The 20,725-nt window shown below is 36.5% G+C and overlaps 1 protein-coding gene across 1 annotated transcript in view; it reads right to left on the bottom strand.

Moving 5' to 3' along the window:
* The window catches only part of LRP1B (LDL receptor related protein 1B), an 875,307-nt gene that overhangs the window by 49,915 nt on the left and 804,667 nt on the right, over nucleotides 1–20,725 (bottom strand). Inside the window, exons 79-81 of the mRNA XM_030580310.1 lie at nucleotides 19,674–19,847; nucleotides 17,377–17,502; nucleotides 4,295–4,459 (exon numbers count right to left, since the gene is read on the bottom strand). Of these exons, the coding sequence (XP_030436170.1) occupies nucleotides 4,295–4,459; nucleotides 17,377–17,502; nucleotides 19,674–19,847 (465 nt within the window). The remainder of the gene's footprint in view (nucleotides 1–4,294; nucleotides 4,460–17,376; nucleotides 17,503–19,673; nucleotides 19,848–20,725) is intronic.

The raw sequence follows: 20,725 nt of genomic DNA, 5'->3' as shown, positions 1-20,725 counted from the left end.
GAGAAAATATATTCCAATTAATATGCATTTTTGCAAATGTTTTGTACAGCATTTTAGTAAGCTAATTAGAGTATATCTTGTTTTGATTTTACAAAAAACTTTTGAGGGTAGGCAAAGCAGATGTGATACCAGAGGCACATGTAGTTATCTTGTGGCAGCAGGATATGAACAAACCAACTGAGAATGGGAAGTGTGTGGGACTCAGATAAAATTTTCTCAGAAGTGAATGGGGTTGATCAACATCTTAATATCTATAGTTTGGGTTTGATCAGATTACATAGAAGATTTTAGATCCTCTTCTAAAGGTTTAGACTGCTATACAGTAGCAAATAAACTGTCCTGTTTACCTGCACAAATAAATGTCAGCACTTTCTCCCTTTCATGTCTATGAGATTGTTTTTTCTCAATCTAACCATCATCTTAAATTCAAAATATGATTTATATATGAGAAGAGTTAAGAATAAGGACTCATCTAAAAGTGGACATTCACCTCTGTTGGCTCAAGGTATGTCAACAATTTGAATACATAACTGAGAAATAGTTTGTATGTTGTTATATTGAATACAGTATCTTGGAAGGAAAGACTGAAGATAATGTTTTGTGTATTAGGTGAAGTAAAAAGTTGATAGAATTATTTCATTTTCATTACAGAGAAATGGTGAGAATTTTTATATGCATTCTAATTTTTTTTTTAGACTAAATTCTGTTTCCTTAAATTTCAAATGATCAAGTTGAATGTCTACATTATTGGAAATTACATCTTTGTTCACTCTGGCAATGGTAGACTCAGGACCAGAAATTTAAATACAGCAAAACCTGCCTTAGACACCACCTCTGAAGAGAGACCACCTGTCATAAGAGACTACTTCAAGAAGCCAGGGAACACCACCGCTCTCTTGTGTGAAAATCATCTCTTGCAAGTGGCCACTTTTGCTAACTCCCATGAGTGGTTGCTCTTGGCAGGTTTTACTGTATTAATTTGGTATATAGGAATATGTACACTCTCTTCCATTTGTCTATCCCATTTGATACCATTCTTACATAACAGAGTACAGTCTAATATAAGGAGTTCAAAGATAGTATGTTAAAGGATTGCTTGTCTTGACAGCTATAGTTTTTGTCCACATGATAATTCACATTCATGAGACTGAAGACTCATCATGGGATGGAGGTTTTATTGGGAGAATTTTTAGTATAAACAGTTACTTCTTAGAAATATAGGGCTTGATCCTTGGTAGAAACAAGGTATACACTCTTTCAATATTGGGGGCAGACAGGGGCTACTTTGGCCCATGGGGCAATGCTGTTTGCAGTGCCTCCTTAAGAACCATTGTGCTAGCTAAGGATCAACAGAGCATCTTGAACTTCAGCTGTGCTCCATCTCACCCCCAGCATTCCACAACTGATGGTGGGCAGAGGTAATGGTTTTGAGGTAGCTACACTACTTCAATGCCAGTTGGGCATTATCCCATTTTTAAAAACCCAAACTTCCCTGTTTCAGGAAGCTTCTGGTCCCTTTGTGACAAGTAAGGAGTACAAACGAGTTATTCAGCGTGGGCCAAAAATCTGATCTGATATCTTGTAAGTCTCCATCAAAGAGAAGCTCCATACATTGGTTAAAAAAAAAAGTCAGATTAAACTGCAATTCTGAGTCTATTAATACTGATATTTAGAAGGTTTTTAAAGCGTCATAAAATACTTCATCAACTGTTCTTTTACCTGTGCCAAGGAACAGCCAATTTGATTTTTCGCTTATTTCAAATTACTCTAATCAAGATTTCTATTTCCTGCAAATATACTAGGAATACCGGTTTATCTAAGTTCGTGATCATCCTAAATCTTGTTAATGTTTTCAATAAGCTCACTTATTGCTCTCTTATTTTATTTTGTACTTTTATTCTGTAAGAAATAAGCAATTGTGGTTTTTTAGCAATTGTGTTTTAGACTTTAACTATTAATGTTAATTATTTTTTTAAAAATTCCTGTTAATTAGGTTTGCTGGAAAACATTCATTACTATTATCAAAACTTTTAATTAGAACTCTCAGATGTGTACTTTTAATTAACTGATGACATTTTCTTTGTTCAATTATTGTAATTCAATACAACTGTCATAAACTTATAAATTTTAATTAGAGCTGCCCCAACTCTAGTTATGTAATGTCCACATAGGAATTTGCCAAAAGGCTTAACTGCAAGTAAACCAACAATGAATAAATCCATGAACTACCAGTGGGATTTGTTTAACAAATTAACATGTGTATGCAGATGAGGTTCTACAACATATAATACTCAACAAAAATTTAACACAATAATGTTTTTAAAAAATGAATAACACTCTGCTATTGACTTAATCGGTTATCAAATTATTATTAAACTGGTGGTAAAAGAGAACAGAATTTATAGCCATGCATTGGAAAACGGGTGGCTCTAGACATTTTGCCGCCCCAAGCATGATGGCACGCCGCGGGGGGGCGCTCTGCCGGTTGCCGGTCCCGCAGGTGGGAGGTCCACCGGAGCCCTGCCTGCCGCCCTCCCGGCAACCGGCAGAGCGCCCCCGGCGGCATGCTGCTCCAAGCATGCCCCTGTTGGAAAAGCATTTCCTTATCATTAACTCTCAATTTCAAGCCCCTGAGGGCAGGCGGGAGTATCTAAGCAAACTGCAGAAATGCCTGGTAGAGGAGACTACAGGATTGTTTCTGGCAGCACTGCAGCTACAGCCAAGTCCACCCCCCTGGCTTGAGGAGAGGCAGGGCAGCAGCAGCGAAGAGAGCAGAGTCTATTTGCTCCCTAATCCTGGTCTCCAGTCGAAAGTTAGAGGCCAAGCAAGAGCGAAGGTAGTAACAGCAGAGGCTACCCTTCAAGCAAGAGGTAGGAGATGGGACACAGCAGCTGGGGATGAGCTAAGCCCTAAGAAGGACACAGGAGGCAATCAGCAGGCATCAGACACTATGTTGGGGTAGCTATAGATGTGCTCCCCACAAACATATGGGAGGAATTGGCTGATAACTACCACCTTTCCATTGCTAAAATGTTGGGGAACTTCCCTGTCTAGGGTATTCCTTCTCAGGAGGAGGGCTACTAAGGGTGAAGGAATATGGTGGATACAGAATCTAGAAGCTTGCTCATAAGCTAGGGTGGCAGATGGCCAAAAAGGGGTGGCAGGAAGTGAGGAAATACCTCCAATAGCACAGGACTGTGCACTCAAGCCAACAGAGGTTTAGTCAGAAAAAGAGGGGCTATGCCCCATACCCAACATATCAGGCATCCCATTCACCTCTCTCTACAGGGAAAACCACATGGGACACAGGTGCTTTTTAACTGAGATGCCAGGAGACACTTTGCAGGAACAGACTGGTACCCACTGGTCAAAGGCTTTTAAGGAAAATGTTTGGAAAGAAGACTATGTGGACGTATTCACTTGCCTGTCCATGAAAATTGAGCGGCAGATATGGGAGTGGTGAAAAAGAAAGAAGGGGACAAATCCAGCAAGCCCAAGCTGGCTAGGAAACTAGAGAATTTTTAGAATTAGCTGCAGTAGACACACACACACACAGAGAACAACACATTAAATTAACCCAAAATGAAGTGTCACCTTTTTCAAATATTTAGAAGTTATATCATGGACACATGCCACACATGGTGATGAGACATGATTAAGTGATGAGAAGGAGTTTAGACTTATGGCTGCAGAGGAGCCAATCTTGCCCTGGGGTCAGAAGGCGCAAGACTTGTGGCTTAAATGCACAACTCCACACCATTCCGCCCAGCATGTTATGCAAACAGCAGGTTACCTGTACCAACGCTGCAGGCTTTGGATATTGTCTCAAATGTCTGTTTCACATTTAATAAAGGGACGTGTTTTCATTCCTATTGCCGAGAGAAGCATTGGTATAAAAGAATGTAGAGGTAGTATGATGATGATCTGCCATGGGGCAGAGGAAAAGCCCTATCTTTTTGAAAGGAGAGTGGTCATCATGTGCCCAGCATTCTGATGAGAGCAGCAGGAGAAAGCAGCGATCATGGAAAAAGCCCAGTCTCCAATTAAAGGACCCTATTATGGCATTATCCTAACAAGACAGACAGGGTTTATATAATGTAAAGGATTTGTAGTAGGTTTTCAAAACCAAGTTGAGGAGGAGAGGCTTTATGTGTGGACAGAAATTTTAAAATCCATAAAGATGATAACAAATAGTTCAAGGAAAAAGAAAGGAGGGGAAATCGGGTACATGTGTAGAATAAATCCAAACATTTCAGTCAAGATAAAAGTATAGAAGCTGCATGCAAATATTTACCAAGAGCAGAGGCTACACACGTTCCTCCATTTTGACAGTAATTGTAACAGTGGTTGGTTTCACATCTTTCTCCAGAATAGCTTGGCCAACAGTGACATCTTAAATCACCCTTCTCATTCATAATGCATCTTCCTCCATTTTCACAAGTCAGTTTACATGTATCCTCTGTAGTAAAATTCACAAAGGTTACTGGACTTTTCAAAAATTCTATTTCAAATAATCAGAGAAAATGATTACTCATTTGAATACTTCTTTCACTGTAAGGGCTGCAGAATCAGAATTTAGTTTCCATCTGGGGGACTTGAGAAAACTATACTTTCCTACCTCATCTGGCTTCCCCTCATGCACCCTCTTCCCTATCCCTCTTAACTCTTTCCCTTCTGTGTCCTCTCTGCCTTTGTCTTTCTGTTCGGCTAATAGCCTCCTAACTCACCCCCATGCAAAGGACTTAAAAACAAACCAATCAACCGTCTAGCCAGGGTAGTCAATAGGTAAACTGCTGGCCAAATATGAACCACCATACACTTTTGAATGAGCCATAAAAACTTTTTGTTTACTTATTATTAATTAATTAATTTATTATTATTATTATTATTATTTTAGTGTTATTTTCTCTGGAGTCTCGACTTTGACTATGCCTTTAACAAGAAATGTGGATCTTGACAATAAAATAATTTATTACCCCATCCTATTCCATCCTTTCTCACCGCCTCCCCCCCACACCTCCAACATGCGGAACTAACATGTTTAGAGACAATCACTTTACATTTGCAGACATCAGTCTCTTCATATGTATATTAATTTCCCCTACTCTTTGTCTTGTCTATTTAAATTATAACCTTTTTTTGGAAGGGCCTGCCTATTTCTTTGTTTGTACAGTATGTAGCCCATTCTCACTAGGCTGTAGGCACTACTGTAACATAAATAATGATATTCTTGAAGCCAATTTCAGCTCAGGCATAAACTTACTGTCTTCCTTTACAGTGGTGTCTACTTTGATAACAGCATCAGAACATGGCAAGAAATTAATATATTTATGTCTGTTTCAATGCACAAAACATTCAAGAAGAAATCGATTGTAGAATATCATGTATATAATACTGAAAAATTCAAATAATTATAATCGTTAGGTTGCTTAAATATCCACACAGCTTTCAAATCCAGTTTGGGCTATCTTTCCATTGCTTACAAAATGGATCATGTGAAGTTGGACTAATTAAAATGTCTGTCTATTCCTGCCTTCCAATCTTGGTCTACAATTGAAGAACTGTCCATTTTAAGAAAAAGGATGTCACAAAGCTCCAGGAAGAATTCATTATTATGTCCACCAGAAATATAGATGTTTCCAAAGATTAGTGTTTTGGAGCTAAAACAATATATAACAAAGGTTTCTGTTTCTTCTAGATTACTCTAGGATTGGATGATCTGAATGGATTAAGATGGAAATCTTTTCATATATCCTTTTATACAGTTCAAAGTGTATTTCTTTGTTCATACTAAGATGCACACGCATGAACATTTCCACAAAAATAGCACTAATTTATTGGGTCAAATATAGAACTCGGTTAAATTTTTGCAATTTCACTGGTCTGCACATGTATAATAATTCAGGGGAAAAACTGAACAATTGTGTGTTTTAAAAAAACAGAGGAAAAGGAAATATTTTCCTTTATTTTGGTTATAGTTGATGTCACTAGAAATAGAGCAGTTATTAAAATAATTCTAGGTCCCCACAGAAACACACAAAAATATAAGGAAAATGTAATTATGCTTTTAGAATACAAATATTATGCTTTTAGAATACAAAATATTGGATTTTTATAACTATTTTCTTTATAAAATAAGTTAGTTCAAGAATATTAATTTATTTTATATGAAATAATTATTAACCAGTCAAGCTACAACAACATTTTTGGATTTTACTAATTTAGAAATATTAAAAGTAGGGTTTCAAGATGTAACAGACTGCCAGAGTTCTACAACCCCATGTAGGAATGCAGGACTTTTAAAATAAGTAGGCTTGATGTTAGAGGTGAGAAACCTGTGTCAAGAAGCAAAACTATTCTTCCTGACTCAGATCAGGTGAATCCTATTAACTGCAATCAGGATGTAAGAGAGCCTGACAGTGTTTCTGAGGTGGTAGGAAATGAAGGCATGAACAGAGGGATCATTTTGGGGGCAAAAACTTGGAACAGAGAAGCTTAGAAGAAAGCTTATGCTAAGGTTTACATTCTATTATTTAAATTAATAACAAAAGACAAATCACTTGATGCAGATAAATTAGGAACATAATTAATGTGTTTACTATTTGGAGCACAGAGTAAGAATTGACCTGCTTATGCAAGGATTCTAAACTCTGGAAGCTTTTTTTGGTGAAAAATGCAAATATGGTGACACTGAAACATTTCAGGAATTTGTACAGATTTTGCCAAACTGTTTCTGTTGGAAAAAACTAAAAATAATAAGATATTTCAAGTTTTCAATTCAAACCAACTTTTTATTTTAATTTTATTTTTTAAATTAAACATTAAAAATGCTCAGAGTCTAAACACATATTTCATTTGGTATGATTTTTTTCTTTCACTTTTTTGAAAAAAAAAAAAAAGTGTTTTCAGTATGACCCAAAACAAGCTTTTCAATTTTATGATACTGCCAGGAAACTGAAAACTCCATTATTTTCACATTATTCTAATGTGAACTATTTATATAGATATAAATATACATTACTGTGTGTCCTCTCTCTTCCATTCTTTTTTCTCTTCTTAAAGAAAAAAACCCTATGTGTACTACTCCCTAAAAAGAACGGAAATCAAACACTTAATTGTTTGCAAAAATGTGGGTGTGTCAGATTCAGGAGACATTGAAATAAGGAAATAATGAAGTCATTCACTTTCTATTATTTATTATGATCTCTCTCTCTCCCCCAATCTGTTACATAGTGGAGAAGCAGTAAGCCCTGAGATCCTAAAAGAAAGAAAGGTGAAACATAAGAAAAGGTCATCTCAAGAGGAGCAAAACAAGGAATCTCCCTCTCTCTTTTGGCTTCAGTATAATACATAATGAAGGGTTAATGCATTTTATACACCCAGGCACATAAAATTCTGCTTGTTTTTGCCTTAGAAAAAAATCAAAATGTCATTTATGGTCTTCCTTCTTGATATGATTCTCTATCAGTGTAGCCATCAGGAAAAAAAGACAACAGAATATGTTTGTCATTGAGGTCTTTTGATCAGACTACTTTTGAAAAATGCAAGAAATCCTCTCCCCTGGTAAATTTTATCCTCCTTTAATTCCCTATCAAAACGATTCCTTGGATTAGGGGAAAATGTTCACAGATCCATTTCCAGAGAGGTAACAGAGCAACAAAGAGTTAAATGATTCCTAAAATTATATTGAAAGTTTATGGCAAAATGAGAAGATGGAAGACCCATAACTTTCTCTCTGGACAACAGTACCACACACACAAGGTGCCCTGTATTTAGGAAAACTGAGATATCAGCGTAGGAGAGGGGGATTTTTTAAGCACAAGTCCAATTGATTTTCAATAAACCTATTCACTTTAGAATAAAAGCACTGAAATCTACAAAAGAAAAAAAAACACTGTAAGAGCAAACCATTATTAATAGTCACATTTTTCAAATGAAATAAGTAAAGCACAGGCAGATTTAATGGCTTGGATGGAAAGCATTGTTGCCAAATGGATAGGGACTATGAAGTCAAGAGTCTTGAGTTCAAAGCTTGGTTCTGACACAGTCATCTATAATTATTCTGTAATACCTATTATCATTGAAAGTAAAAGCTGGGATGCAAACAGGTACATAGCTAATTTAGTTTTGTTGTGAGTGTACGTATTATGGCGGTTGCACATTGAGGACCCAATCCAGCAAAGCATTTAAACTCAAGCTTAACTTTAGTATGTGAATAGTCACATGCTTAAATTCTTTGCTGGATCAGAATACAGATGTGCTCAGGAGCCATTATTAGTTTGGTCAACACCACTCACTCTTTGAACTTAATAATTTAGTGATCTGTCCAACTCAATTATTTAAAATTTAATAAACTCAATCTTTATAAAACCTAAACAAACATACAAAAAGAATGTGTATCTCTAAAACAACAACAACAAAATTAAGATTGCTAAGGACAAACAATGTATGTAACATAATTTACAAAATCCCACCTCTTAAGAAAAATGTAATAAAAACATACTGTCTTCATAATAAACTAACACATTATTTTTATCAAATGTAGAGACATGCATATTTATCATAACATACAATATGAAATAACAACTCAAACTGTGGAAAACACAGTAAGATACTTCTACTGAGTACAATTTTGAATATTTGCCTTAGCAAGGCTAGTTATGAGGAAGCAGTTTTGAATGATAGAAAATAAGGATCTATAAGTGAGATTGTTCAAAAGAAGCAGAAAAGAATGTTTGAATGACCAAATTTATTATCTGTTATTCAGATAAAATAATTTTTCAAAGTGGATTAGGTAACCAGGCTATGTGCAGAAAACAAAAGATAAGTGCTTTGAGATCTCATCCTAAAGGATCTGTAGAATAGCTTAAACTCCTGGAACCTGGATAGTGATTTCTTGTCATCTTCTTTTTTATTTTTTTTGCAGATGACATATAGATTTTCAGAGTACTGGAACATCAGTAAAAGAAGAGAATCTCTGTGATTTAATTAGAATAATCTGATTCAGTGATCATACTTCTTTCAAGAGTGAGGATGAGGCTGTTCAAATCTGGGCTGTGCAGGCGCCCCTGATGAGGAGGCCTGCACAACTTAACCACTGTCAAGGTGGAAACAAGGTCATCTCTAATTTGGACAGAGAATTAAAGGCCTCCTCAGACCCTCAAATGATGAAGAGTATGGTTGATTTATGCATTTTTTATCTGATGCTGATATTAAGAGTTGAAGTAACTCCATATTTGGGCCAGGGATGAGATAGATTGCCCACTCCCAGGACTCTGATGTATTTTCCCTTGGAGAAGCATAGAGTGTTTTGACTTGTTGGCAGACAAATTGTGAAGCTTCAAAGGTATCTTCTTTTTATAACTGTGATCTTCCGTTTCCATGCTGAACCACTCTGCCTTCTGTTTGCATGGTATGCAGTGATGATACTCAGATAGATGATTTTCTGTGAAGATTATGAAAAAGCTCCTCTTTCCTTGAAGGCTGCTGATGCAAATCTATATGGTTTTGTTCTTCATTGTTACATAGGTTACTACCACATGGAACAGATCAAATTTTGTTCAGAACTTCTTTGAAGGATGCTGAAAAAGTTTCAGAGTCCCAACTTAAAGTGCTCTTGACTTTCTTGTTTCTTTAATCTTTTAAATATAAGTTCTATTAAAATAATTAATCATCTATTTAATTAAGGAATGGAAGATTCTAGACCATGTAATTTTATAGCATTTCAGTCTGGCAATTTATTCTGTTGTTACTGCATGGGTTTTCCAAGTTAGATCTTATTATTTTTTCAGAGAATAGTTTCCTCTGACTTTAATTTAGAAGAAAAATATTTCCTTGGATACTTTTTCTTCCATTCTTCCTTTTGATTTGGCTGCATGCTCCTTGTGTTATTAACCTTGTGACATGTTTTCTCAGAAAGCTCAAGGCACAAAATCTCTTGTGCTGATCTTTGCCAGTTTTTTCTGACTGAGAGTAAAAGAGCCGATCTTTTCCCATGGATGAAGCATTTGAGGAGGCCATAATACAATACTTTTTGGACATTTTCAGCTTTTGGAGATTTTGGGACTACAGTCCTCTCTTGAGAGGGAGAAATTTTCTTCTTTTATAAGTGATTTCATCTCTTAGGAAAGACAAGGCTATGTTCATCCCCCGGGCTGGAAGACACCAAATGGATGGATAGGCCTCTGTAATAACAGCTTAATGAACTACATTATACGGAGGAGGAGAAGGAGGAGGAAGGAATCCTTTCTCCAAGGAGGAGATAATTTGTTTTAGGAAATGGGAGGATATTTTAGTCTCTTGCTTACTCTTGAGAAAAATGTGCAGTTTGCCACTTTCCCAGCTCAATGACAATGTAGATTAAAGGGTTTTATAGCCTTATGCCAAAGCAGTGTGATCTTTTCTATCCTGCTGAAGAGCCCTTCCTGCCTGGGGGGAGACGGGTACTCTCTAGGGCTGTATTTGTCTGGAATCTAGTCCTGATCTCTGACACAGCCTATCTGCAAGCTGCAAGCACAACTTTTCCTTTGAAAACTGTTGAATCCACTTCACAAATTGAACCTTTTTGGTTTAAAAAAGTTCCTGTTAGCCTGCTCTGCCATCTTAAAGAGAGAAGGGGAAGTTATGTGCAAGAATTTTCTGCGTGATCTCAGAGAAAAACAGAATTGTATTTTACAAGCCAAAGTGAAAGAGAAGGCCAGGAAAGGTGGCAAACTGAGGCAAAAAACAAACAAAAAACTGTTGACAGTACTTGAACTTATATTATCAGTTCCAGTGGTATATTCTCCTTTTAAAATACAACTTGTATGCTTCAAACCAGTAGAATCTTTCAAAACAGAAGTAGCTTTATAAGTATGCTCACTGTGTTGTTTGTTACATGAAAAGCTGAAAGTATGAAAGAAAACACAAATATGGCACAGATTGAACATTTGGATCTGAATCTTTGCAGTTTTCCTGAAACTTTTCGTCCAGTCAAGAGAGCACAAATATACTGTATTTTAAATCTAACTGTTAAATGTTCAAATTAGGAATATGGAATTCATGTAAAATTTCCATTATTAGTGTTTATTCAGAGGGAAGTGCTACATACAACTTTCTTCCAGTGCAAATCTCTGTATCGAAATTTAAACTTTCATTTTCCTAGCACATTTTCAGTTTCCTTGTGCTATACATTATACATTTAGACATAATAAACATAATTAGTGCAAATCCAACACTCTGCTGAAACCAAAGCAATGCTCAATCTATCTGAAAACTACAGCTTACCTCCAAAACAGAAAAACAGGTCTGCTTTTGTCAATACATAAATTAGAAACAAAGCTGTACTCTATCAATTATAATTAACTACTCGAGAGATCAGCTGAACACTTCTCCAAGAGTAAAAAAGAACTGGATATGAAATGTTTTTGATTTATTTATGAAAATACTAGATATAATAGATTAGTATTCTGAATGTAACAGATACCAGCTTAAAAAGATAGCTGATTGTAAAGCGCTGTAAAGATCCCAAATATACGCTTTTCAATTATAGGATAATTAATTAGCAATAAGGAGAAATGTGCAATATGCATTCAGTTTGTACACAAATCTATTGAGGAGTCAGTGTTCAGAATTCAGTGTACAGTGTTTATAAAGAAAAAACAGAGAGATCAATGGATCCATGCTATTATTACATATCAATGCTAATAACTGCTATGTAGAATTTCATGAAAAAAACAAAACCCAATGAGGCACAGCTTGAGTAATAACATCTTTTTTGACAATTTCTGGGGTGAAATGAATGAAAACAAACACAAATTGTGCAAAGCCACAATCTCGAGGACAAAGCAGTAGAGTACTTCACATTAGCCATACAAAAGCTTGTAGAAATGAGGTCTGATCAGCCGAAATGAGGGAGTGTCATTTGTTTAGAGTAACCATACAGACTCAGCCAGCACTTCTCAAAGTGTGTTCAGCCAGAAGGAGGTCTTGAAACATTCATTCCCCATAAACAAATAGAATAATTCACATTGCTTTAGGTGCACTGATGGCTGTAGATAACCATTCCATTTTTACTATGGTGAACTTGTGTTTTTGGTAGTCCATTAAATTACTGAAACTTCATTAGCTCCTTTCCTGCATGTTCATATTACACCTGATAATAATCATCTAAGTGCTGTACAATAAACCAACAATCAGACTGGATAGTAGTGTCATTGGAATTATGCTATACTTAAACATCACAGTATGGTTATGCTTTTTGATACATGTAACTACTATGAATTCAGATAACTGGAAAGTTCGCTACATCACTAAAAATAATTACCACACCAATTTAATGTAGTTAGTATACCTGACTTCTAATAGTGTATATATTAAGAACACCACCAAAATGGCAATAATAAGTAATTCAGTCATGTGGTTAACTATTCAGCTGTATAAATTAATGGTCCCTGATCAACCCAAGTACTCAGGCACCTAAGTCTAAGTCTCAGATGTAGGTGTCTAAGTCCCAGTTTTGGGCTCCAGTGCAATCCACAGAAATCCCGTTGAACTCTCTAGGTGCCTACAGTCGGTTGCCACCCATGTGTTCAAGGTAAAAGTTCTCTCAGCACCTATGTTTCCATCTCTGAGCATGCTCACTGCTGCCTCAATCCCAGGTGTCTGGATACCTATTTCCCACCTAAGTCCCAGAGCAATTTATGAACCAGGAGAAGATAGGTATTTGGCTGCGTAAGTCAAGTGTAGGCCCTATCTGGTACGTGCAGAAGCCACCTACTGGATCAGGTCCCGTTCAAACTCTGCTCATGCTGATGGTGCTGCCTCCCACATTATAACTTTTAGCCCAGTGGTTTGGGATGTGGGAGACTCAGATTCAATTCTTCTCTCTGTCTGATAGGAAGAAGGTATTTGAACACAGGTGGCCTATCTTTCAGGGGAATGTTCTAACCAATGACCTATGGATAGTCTCATGTAGGGGTCCCTCAGGCTCTCCTGTTTAAGGTGTTCACTTTAGAAAAATAGAGATTGGAGCAGGGGGACTGGACCCTGAGTCTCCCACCTCCCAGGTGGATGCCTTAACTACTGGGCTACTGAATCATTTTCACATGCTCTCTCTGGCCCAATGACTGATCCACTGTGAATAAATACTAAATATTTATCGGACCAGAGAAAGAGAATGACTGTTATTCATTTTAGCTGGAGACAGTTTTGGAAAGAAAAAAAACAACCACCTTGTTTGACAGTCTCTTAAGCGGTATCAAAGACAGTGATAACCATTTTTTTTTGGGGGGGGGGAAGGGGAAGAGGTAAAGAATTTTATTGAGATGGCCTGGAGCTGGTATTGTTGCTCTTGTTAAAACTTCAATTTTGTTTCACCTCAGGGGGTATTAGGGATTCATCTGGAGCCAGCAGATGGCAATACCATCTGGGTCATTCTCTCTGGCCTGGTCTGGTCAGGACATCTCTCAGGATTAAGACAACAAAGACCCAGAGTCCCAAGCAGCCTAACTAGAAGTGCCATATGAAGACCTTTTCAGCCATGAAAAAAACAGATTTCAAAAGCTACTTCAGAGTATTTTAGCCATATCAAAACAGATCACAGATATACATATGGGAATCCTTAGTTACGTTCTGTGTATTTCAGATGCAATTTAAGCTGCCACCTTAAATGGGCAAAAGAAAACACTCAAAAAAAAATCCAAAACTAGAGAACCTAAATTGAAATCAGAGTACAAAGAAACAGTTACTCAGCAATTTATAAAGAAATTATAGATAGTGCATCTGTGGGCAGTTATTTGAAGCAACTGATCCCTCAAAAGTCTCCAGTTAGTGAAAATTCAGTGAACAGGGCACTTCTCCATATCTATCTAAAACTATTATGCTGTAGACAGCCCAAATAGATTTGTGGAAACACAACTCAGACTTCAAATATTTGTCCTATGACAATATCTTTCCTAGCAGCTCAGTTGTTCAGTAAAGTATATTCTCTCAGTTGTTCAGTAAAGTTGGGTTAATTACTGAAATTACAGATGCAGGTTACTCCCAGACACCAAAGGAAGAATAAAATTCCGGTAAGGTAATTTGTCAATACTTAAATTTCAATATTAAATATAATGTTAAGTCCTTCTATGTTTATCTTTTAGAAATATTGAAATGAATCAGCTGAGCACTATTGGATCTGCCCAGCACGATTCTGCTGCTGCTTTTCTGGCTCCTGACTTAAGAATGAGAGGTAGCCCGAAGTGGAACATATTGTGTCAACTTGGAAAACAGTATGATGCCTGGAGGAGCACTGAAGATAGCAGTTTTTAGTGGCTGTTCAGGATGACTGCTCTGGGGTTGTCTATGTGTGGTTTGGTCCATTTTGGTTTAACAGTAACAGGACTCATGTATATAGTGTAGGTAAGAATGCATACAGAGTATAAACAAACATTTTACAATGTATTTGGCTATATCAGTTCCCATCCAACAAGACAAAATGAGCTGTTGTACGGCCACAACATCGACCACATCTTAGCCCAAGGGCAACAGTATTTAAGCACATATTTTTTATACCAACCATATAGCATAATGTAGTAAATATAAGAGATAACACTAATGTAGCTGCATGGCTATGACGTATTTTACATGCCTTGTACTCTATCTAAACAAAGAGATGAATTAGTTAGATATATACTGTAGCCTGTGCGCTGTTGTTTTACCCTTACTGTTAGTACATGTAGTTTTCTTGAACAGGAACTAACCCACTGTTAAATAGGATAGTTTTACTGATTTCACTTTATAAACACTTCTAAATCACTATATTAGTTTGGATTTTCAATACTTGGTAGAATAAATTTGAAATTGTGTGACTTAATATCAAAATTTCTATTTGGGTGATTTGGTAACTGGTGAACTCCCTCAAATTCTAAATCCTTTATATTAACAGAACTAGAATTACAAATATTAAAAATTCTGCTACTCGCATATTTTGATTTCTCAGATTCACAGTAAATCCTAATCTGTGATTGCTGAATCCCAAAAGCTTTCAAGATTCTGATCATTTTGTTAAGGACTCAAAAGTTCGAATTTTATCGACCTTCTGAATTCCTTGCATGTGCTAACACAGGGCTTAATTCTCAGGAAAACAAGTTTCTTGTGCCATTTTTGATACTTGCTTCTTCAGGTTGGGCCTAAAATACCATGAGAATAACTTTTACTTTAATATTTTAGCACTCTCTTCTGTACAGTGAGAGTACTGTTCATCTTGTCTGTGAAACAGTTATCAAAACAGTATTACTCAAAAAATGCAATTCTTCAGAAGAATACAATTTGTATTCTAAATTTTTAAAGAGGGAATTCTGACTAGGGAGGAGAGATTATAAATACACTTGGCTACTTTTTCTTTGCATTCATGGGCAGATAATGTTTTATAAATAACTCATATTCAATGGATAAACAATAATTTTACAAGTGACATACTTTCTTTTCCTAGAATCTAACAGGAACACAGGAATCACCATATAAGCAAATCCACTTTTTTGTAGTCTAGATGAAATTACTATTAAGTGGGTGCACAACTGGCTGAAACACTGTATTCAAAGATTAGTTATCAATGGTTCACTGTCAGACTGGGAGGACACAGCTTGTGGGATCCCATAGGGTCCAGTCCTGGATCATTTAATATTCAAAATTTTTCTAAACGACTTGAATACTGGAACAGAGAGTACATTCATAATATTTGCAGATGACACCAAACTGAGAGAGGCTGCAAAAACATTGGAAGAGAAGATTAGAATTCAAAACAGCCTTGACAAATTGGAGACTTGATTGGAAATCCACAAGAGGAAATTCAATAAAGATAAGTGCAAGGTACTTCATTTTGTAAGGAAAAATCAAATGCACAACTACAAAGTGGGGAATAACTGTTTAGGTGGTAGCACTGCTGAAAAGGATCTGGGGATTATAGTGCACCACAAATTGAATATGAGTTATCAGCGTGATGCAGTTGTAAAAAGGCTGATATTCCCAAGTATACTAGCAGAAATGTTGTATGTAAGAGAAAAGAGGTAATTAATCCCCACTGTACTCAGCATTGGTGAGGTCTCAGGTCACACATCCAATTCTGGGCATCATGCCTTGGAAAAGATGTGGACAAACTGGAGAGAGTCCACAGAAGAACAACAAAAATAAGAAAGGTTTAGAAAACCTGGCCTGTGAGGAAAAGTTTAAAAAAACTGGGCATGTTTAGTCTTCAGAAAAGAACACTGAGGGGGAAGCTAGATAACAGTCTTCTAATATGTTAAGTTATGTTACAAAGAAGACAATGATCAATTGTTCTTCATGCCTGCTGGAGATATGGCAGGAAGTATTTGGCTTAATCTGCCACATGGGAGATTTAGATTAGCTATTAGGAAGAAACTTTCTAACTATAAGGCTAGTCAAGATCTGGAACAGGCTTCCAAGGGAGGTTGTGGAATCCCCATCACTGGAGGTTTTAAAGAACTGGTTAGATCAGGGGTAGGCAACCTATGGCACGTGTGCCGAAGGCGGCAGGCAAGCTGATTTTCAGTGCACTCACGCTGCCTGGGTCCTAGCCACTGGTCTGAGGGGCTCTGCATTTTAATTTAATTTTAAATGAAGCTTCTTAAACATTTTAGAAACCTTATTTACTTTACATACAACAATAGTTTAGTTATATATTATAGACTTATAGAAAGAGACCTTCTAAAAACACTAAAATGTATTAATGGCAAGCGAAACCTTAAATCAGAGTGAATAAATGAAGACTCGGCACACCACTTCTGAAAGGTTGCCAACCCCTGGGTTAGATAAACACTTGCCAGGGATGGTCTAAGTTTACTTGGTCCTGCCTCAGAGCAGAGGGCTGGACTTGTTGACATCTCATGGTTCCATCCAGCCCTACATATCTATGATTCTCTAACACTGTTTTCAGTTTTATTTGCTATGTCTTCCTTTATATATGCTATTGCTTTTTTACCACTGCTGGATTCTGAGCAGAGGTGTTCTTTGAGCTAGCCACACGAATGGTCTTTTAGGCTTTTTTTGGGAATGATTAACAGTTAACTGAGAATCCAGCAATGCTTTTGAGTAGTTCAAATTATTCTTTATAATGTATATTACCTTTCATTTGTCAACAATGAATATAATCTCCCATCTTACTGTTCCCTCATCTAGGCTTGGTAAATCTTTTGTTTGAGCAACGTAAATAGTTTTTTGTCATCTCCAAATTTTGCTACTCTACTATTCACTTTCTATTCCAGTTCATTACTAAATATATTGTACAACATCACAGTGTTTTGGAACACTTGTCTATTAGCCTTTTGCCAGGACATAAACACTGATCATTATTCTTATTTCTTGTGTTCAATCTGTTAACCAATGTCTAATACCCACCTGAAAGATTCAGATCACTGCATGTTCCATTGATCAGAGATTTCCCTTCTGGACATGCACAAGTTGCACCAGAAGGGTTGAGTAAACAGAGAAACTCGCATGTCAAGTCCAAGCAAGGATTAGGTGCTGTTTAAGGGTGGGGAAAAACAAACAAAACATGTTAAAATTTTGCAGTTACATTGTTTCCAGGAACAGAACTAATAAAGAACCATGTATGCAAAATTCTACTCTAATTTACACTCTGTGAAATCCCCATTGAAATTTAGCTGCTGTAGGAAGTAGTGTTGGAAATTTAGTACATTATCCCACTGAATTAATACTGAACCAATATCCCAGTATGTTTTTATATGACGTGCTTAGGAGTGCTGGCTTTAGAATGAAATGCAAAACTGGTGCCTTCACTGCTTCTGCAATCTTTATGGAACCTTTTGCCAGGGTGAGTCTTAGGCTATTTTTTGTGGTTTTCCCCTACATAAACTTAACCAATTCATTGTAAACAAAAAGGGTGGCTCTAGGCAGTTCTAAGCAAGTTTGTATGTGAGATCCACTTTTATTTTTCCTCCCAATACCACTACATATCTTTACCTACCCAATTCCTTGGTACCCCCCATCCTTCATGATTCCAGTCTCTTTTAGTCCACCCCCTGGCTACTGCTGTTGCTCGTGTGGGGTGGGAGGGGGAGAGGATGGAGGAGAGAGGAGAACAGATGCTGATTTAGAATATTTGGGATACTACCTCAGGCTAACTCCAGACTGCTCCTGATGTGCTCTGTTATGAGAGTGGACACCATATGCAAGTTGTCTACATGGAAGTGAGTCCTTATTGAACCTCTTCCCCTTGTAGCTTAAGGCTCTACTGGCAACTCAAGGGAGGAGTAATTCCATTGCAGGAAGCTGTTTAGGAAGGTTTCCTTGGTGATTCTAGCACCATCAGTGCAGGTGAGTAATCCTCCTTCAGTCCCTGAAGTGCTAAAGTGCCAAGAGTTGCAGATTTCAACATCCAGCTCCGTTTTTGTAGGAAGAGGATGTTCATATAAGTATTCTGGTGAAAATCCAATTTCTCTTGAAGTTTCAGTTGACTACCATATTATTCATTTAGTATCCTATAATGAGTTAGAGTGTTTCTATTTTGGGCATTGTTAACAAGCTGCTGGGTTTTTATGTCAGCGATGGGTACAGAACTGTATATAGTATGTACATTAATATCCTTTAGGATAAAAAGTGTTCAGAATGTAAACAGGTACTAGCAGGAAAGATTGAATGTTTAAATGAGTTTTGGTGATGGACAGGGTTGAGCTTATAGAAACAGCTGAAAAACAAAAATGGTAGAAATGGACCCTTGTCACAAAATTTGCACCTGAAATCAGAACCAAAACCCAACTTTCCCAGAGTTTGAATTGCAGGTTGATTTTAATTCTGCTATTGGAAATTAGAAATAGACTAAAGTTACAGAGCTGGGCTCTGGAGTTGATGTTTTCTGAAATTTACTGACTTAGGGGCTTGGATTTGTTGTTATGGTTTAAGCCCATCATCTGTACCAATTTGGGAAATTATTTTCAGCCTACCTAAAATTTTCTTGTGAAGTTTCATTTTGATACAGTATTCTTTTTGCTTTCTGAAACGTAGCAATGTTAAATTGTACCACCATAGAAATGTAGGGCTGAAAGAGTCCTCAAAGGTGACCTAGTCCATCCACTTATGCTGTGGTATGATTAAGTATACCTAGACCACCCTAACAGATGTTTTCCTAACCTGTCCTTAAAAACCTCCAATGGCAGCGACTCCACAACCTCTCTAGGTAACCTTTTTCAGTGCTTAATGCAAATTGTTGCTTTCCTCTGAAGTGTTTTCCAGAATGATCTGTTTTGCAAAGTTTTCAGGGAAGAAAGGCGCTTATAAATGTAAAATATTTTTGGCATGTTACAGTGGGAATTCATAATTTTGGTAAAAAAAGAAGTCAAAATAACTTTAATTACATTGTATAATTTTTTTAAATTACATTTTCATCACTGGAATCATCAGTATTATGAAAAAGCCTATTGATTGTGACTGGAAATATTTTTTGGCCAGTGGTCTGTTGATTTTTTTGCTGAATCTGTAGACAAGCTGAGTGCAGTTTCATGAACTGAATAATATACAATTTTTGTTGTAACATGAAAATATCTCAATTACTCATTACAAATGGGAATATGAACAAATCTGTTCTTTTGTATGTTTGGCCTCAGTACTATACATTTACAAATTTTTAATTAATTTATTTTTCTAAATATCTATTTTAAACTATTAAATTTACTCACAATCTATTTGCTTGTAGCGATGGAAAATCAAGGCACTTTTTGTTTTATCAACATCCAAATTCAGATATTCTACAGAACCAGAGCCAAATTTTTGTACTCTAAATGCACTAGTTTTAGGACCTGCTCCATAGATGTAATCTTCAAAAATGTCAATTCTATGAGGATGCAGCAACCCTTAAAGAAAGAAAGGAGGAAAAAAAGTCATATTAAAATATTGATAGTCTTCATTTTAGTACTAATAAGTTAAATCATTCTAGTTGAAATCTAAAAGGTACTATTACTAAGGCTATGTCTAAACTACAGAACTTATCCTGGCACAGCTTATGCTGACAGATGTACCAGTGTTAGCTATGCTGACAAAAGCACTCTTCTGTCTGCCTAGCTGCATCTATACTGGGGATTTTGTTGGTATAGCTCTGTCACTGGGGGTGGATGGTAGGTGGTATTTTCATTCCCCTGACCCAAATAGCTATGCTGGTATAAGTTTTAAGTGAAAGTCGAGCCTAACATACAAACAGTCCTGACAACATCAACAAGAACCACCTAACTTTTAAATTGGAAGAAACTAGCTAAGTCATATTATATGGAAACTATATTTTGTAGTTTGGTAAAAAAAAATTTTTCCCCTAAATGTGAGTTAGACCAGTCTAGTCATGAAAATTCTCAGAAGACCTATAGTTCTGGATAATGCAATCATACATATCTGAAATACTCTAACAGTATCTTACAGAAATAGGTGAAATTAAAAATGTGTATGCTTGACAATGTGTGCAAGGGTAAAACTTATCTGATAAAGAATTTCTCCAGTAGTCTTTTCTATTGTTTTAACATTTTCTTGTCAGATATATTCCTTTTTATTTATTTATACTATCTTTAATTTAATCTGTAGCTGCAGTAAATTGATACAACTTGAGGATGCCAAAACCTCCAAGTTTAACTACAGATTCATACATTTCAAGCTAGAAAGCACCATTAGATGATGGAGGCTGACTTATTATAAAACACAGGGCATAGAATTTCACCCAGTTGTCCCCGTAATGTGCCCAGTAATG

The sequence above is a fragment of the Gopherus evgoodei genome, chromosome 11, assembly GCF_007399415.2.
Source record: "Gopherus evgoodei ecotype Sinaloan lineage chromosome 11, rGopEvg1_v1.p, whole genome shotgun sequence".
In the NCBI taxonomy this organism is placed as follows: domain Eukaryota; kingdom Metazoa; phylum Chordata; order Testudines; family Testudinidae; genus Gopherus; species Gopherus evgoodei.
Note: the sequence above shows the minus strand (reverse complement) of the source record. Positions and strands in the feature narration are given on the sequence as shown.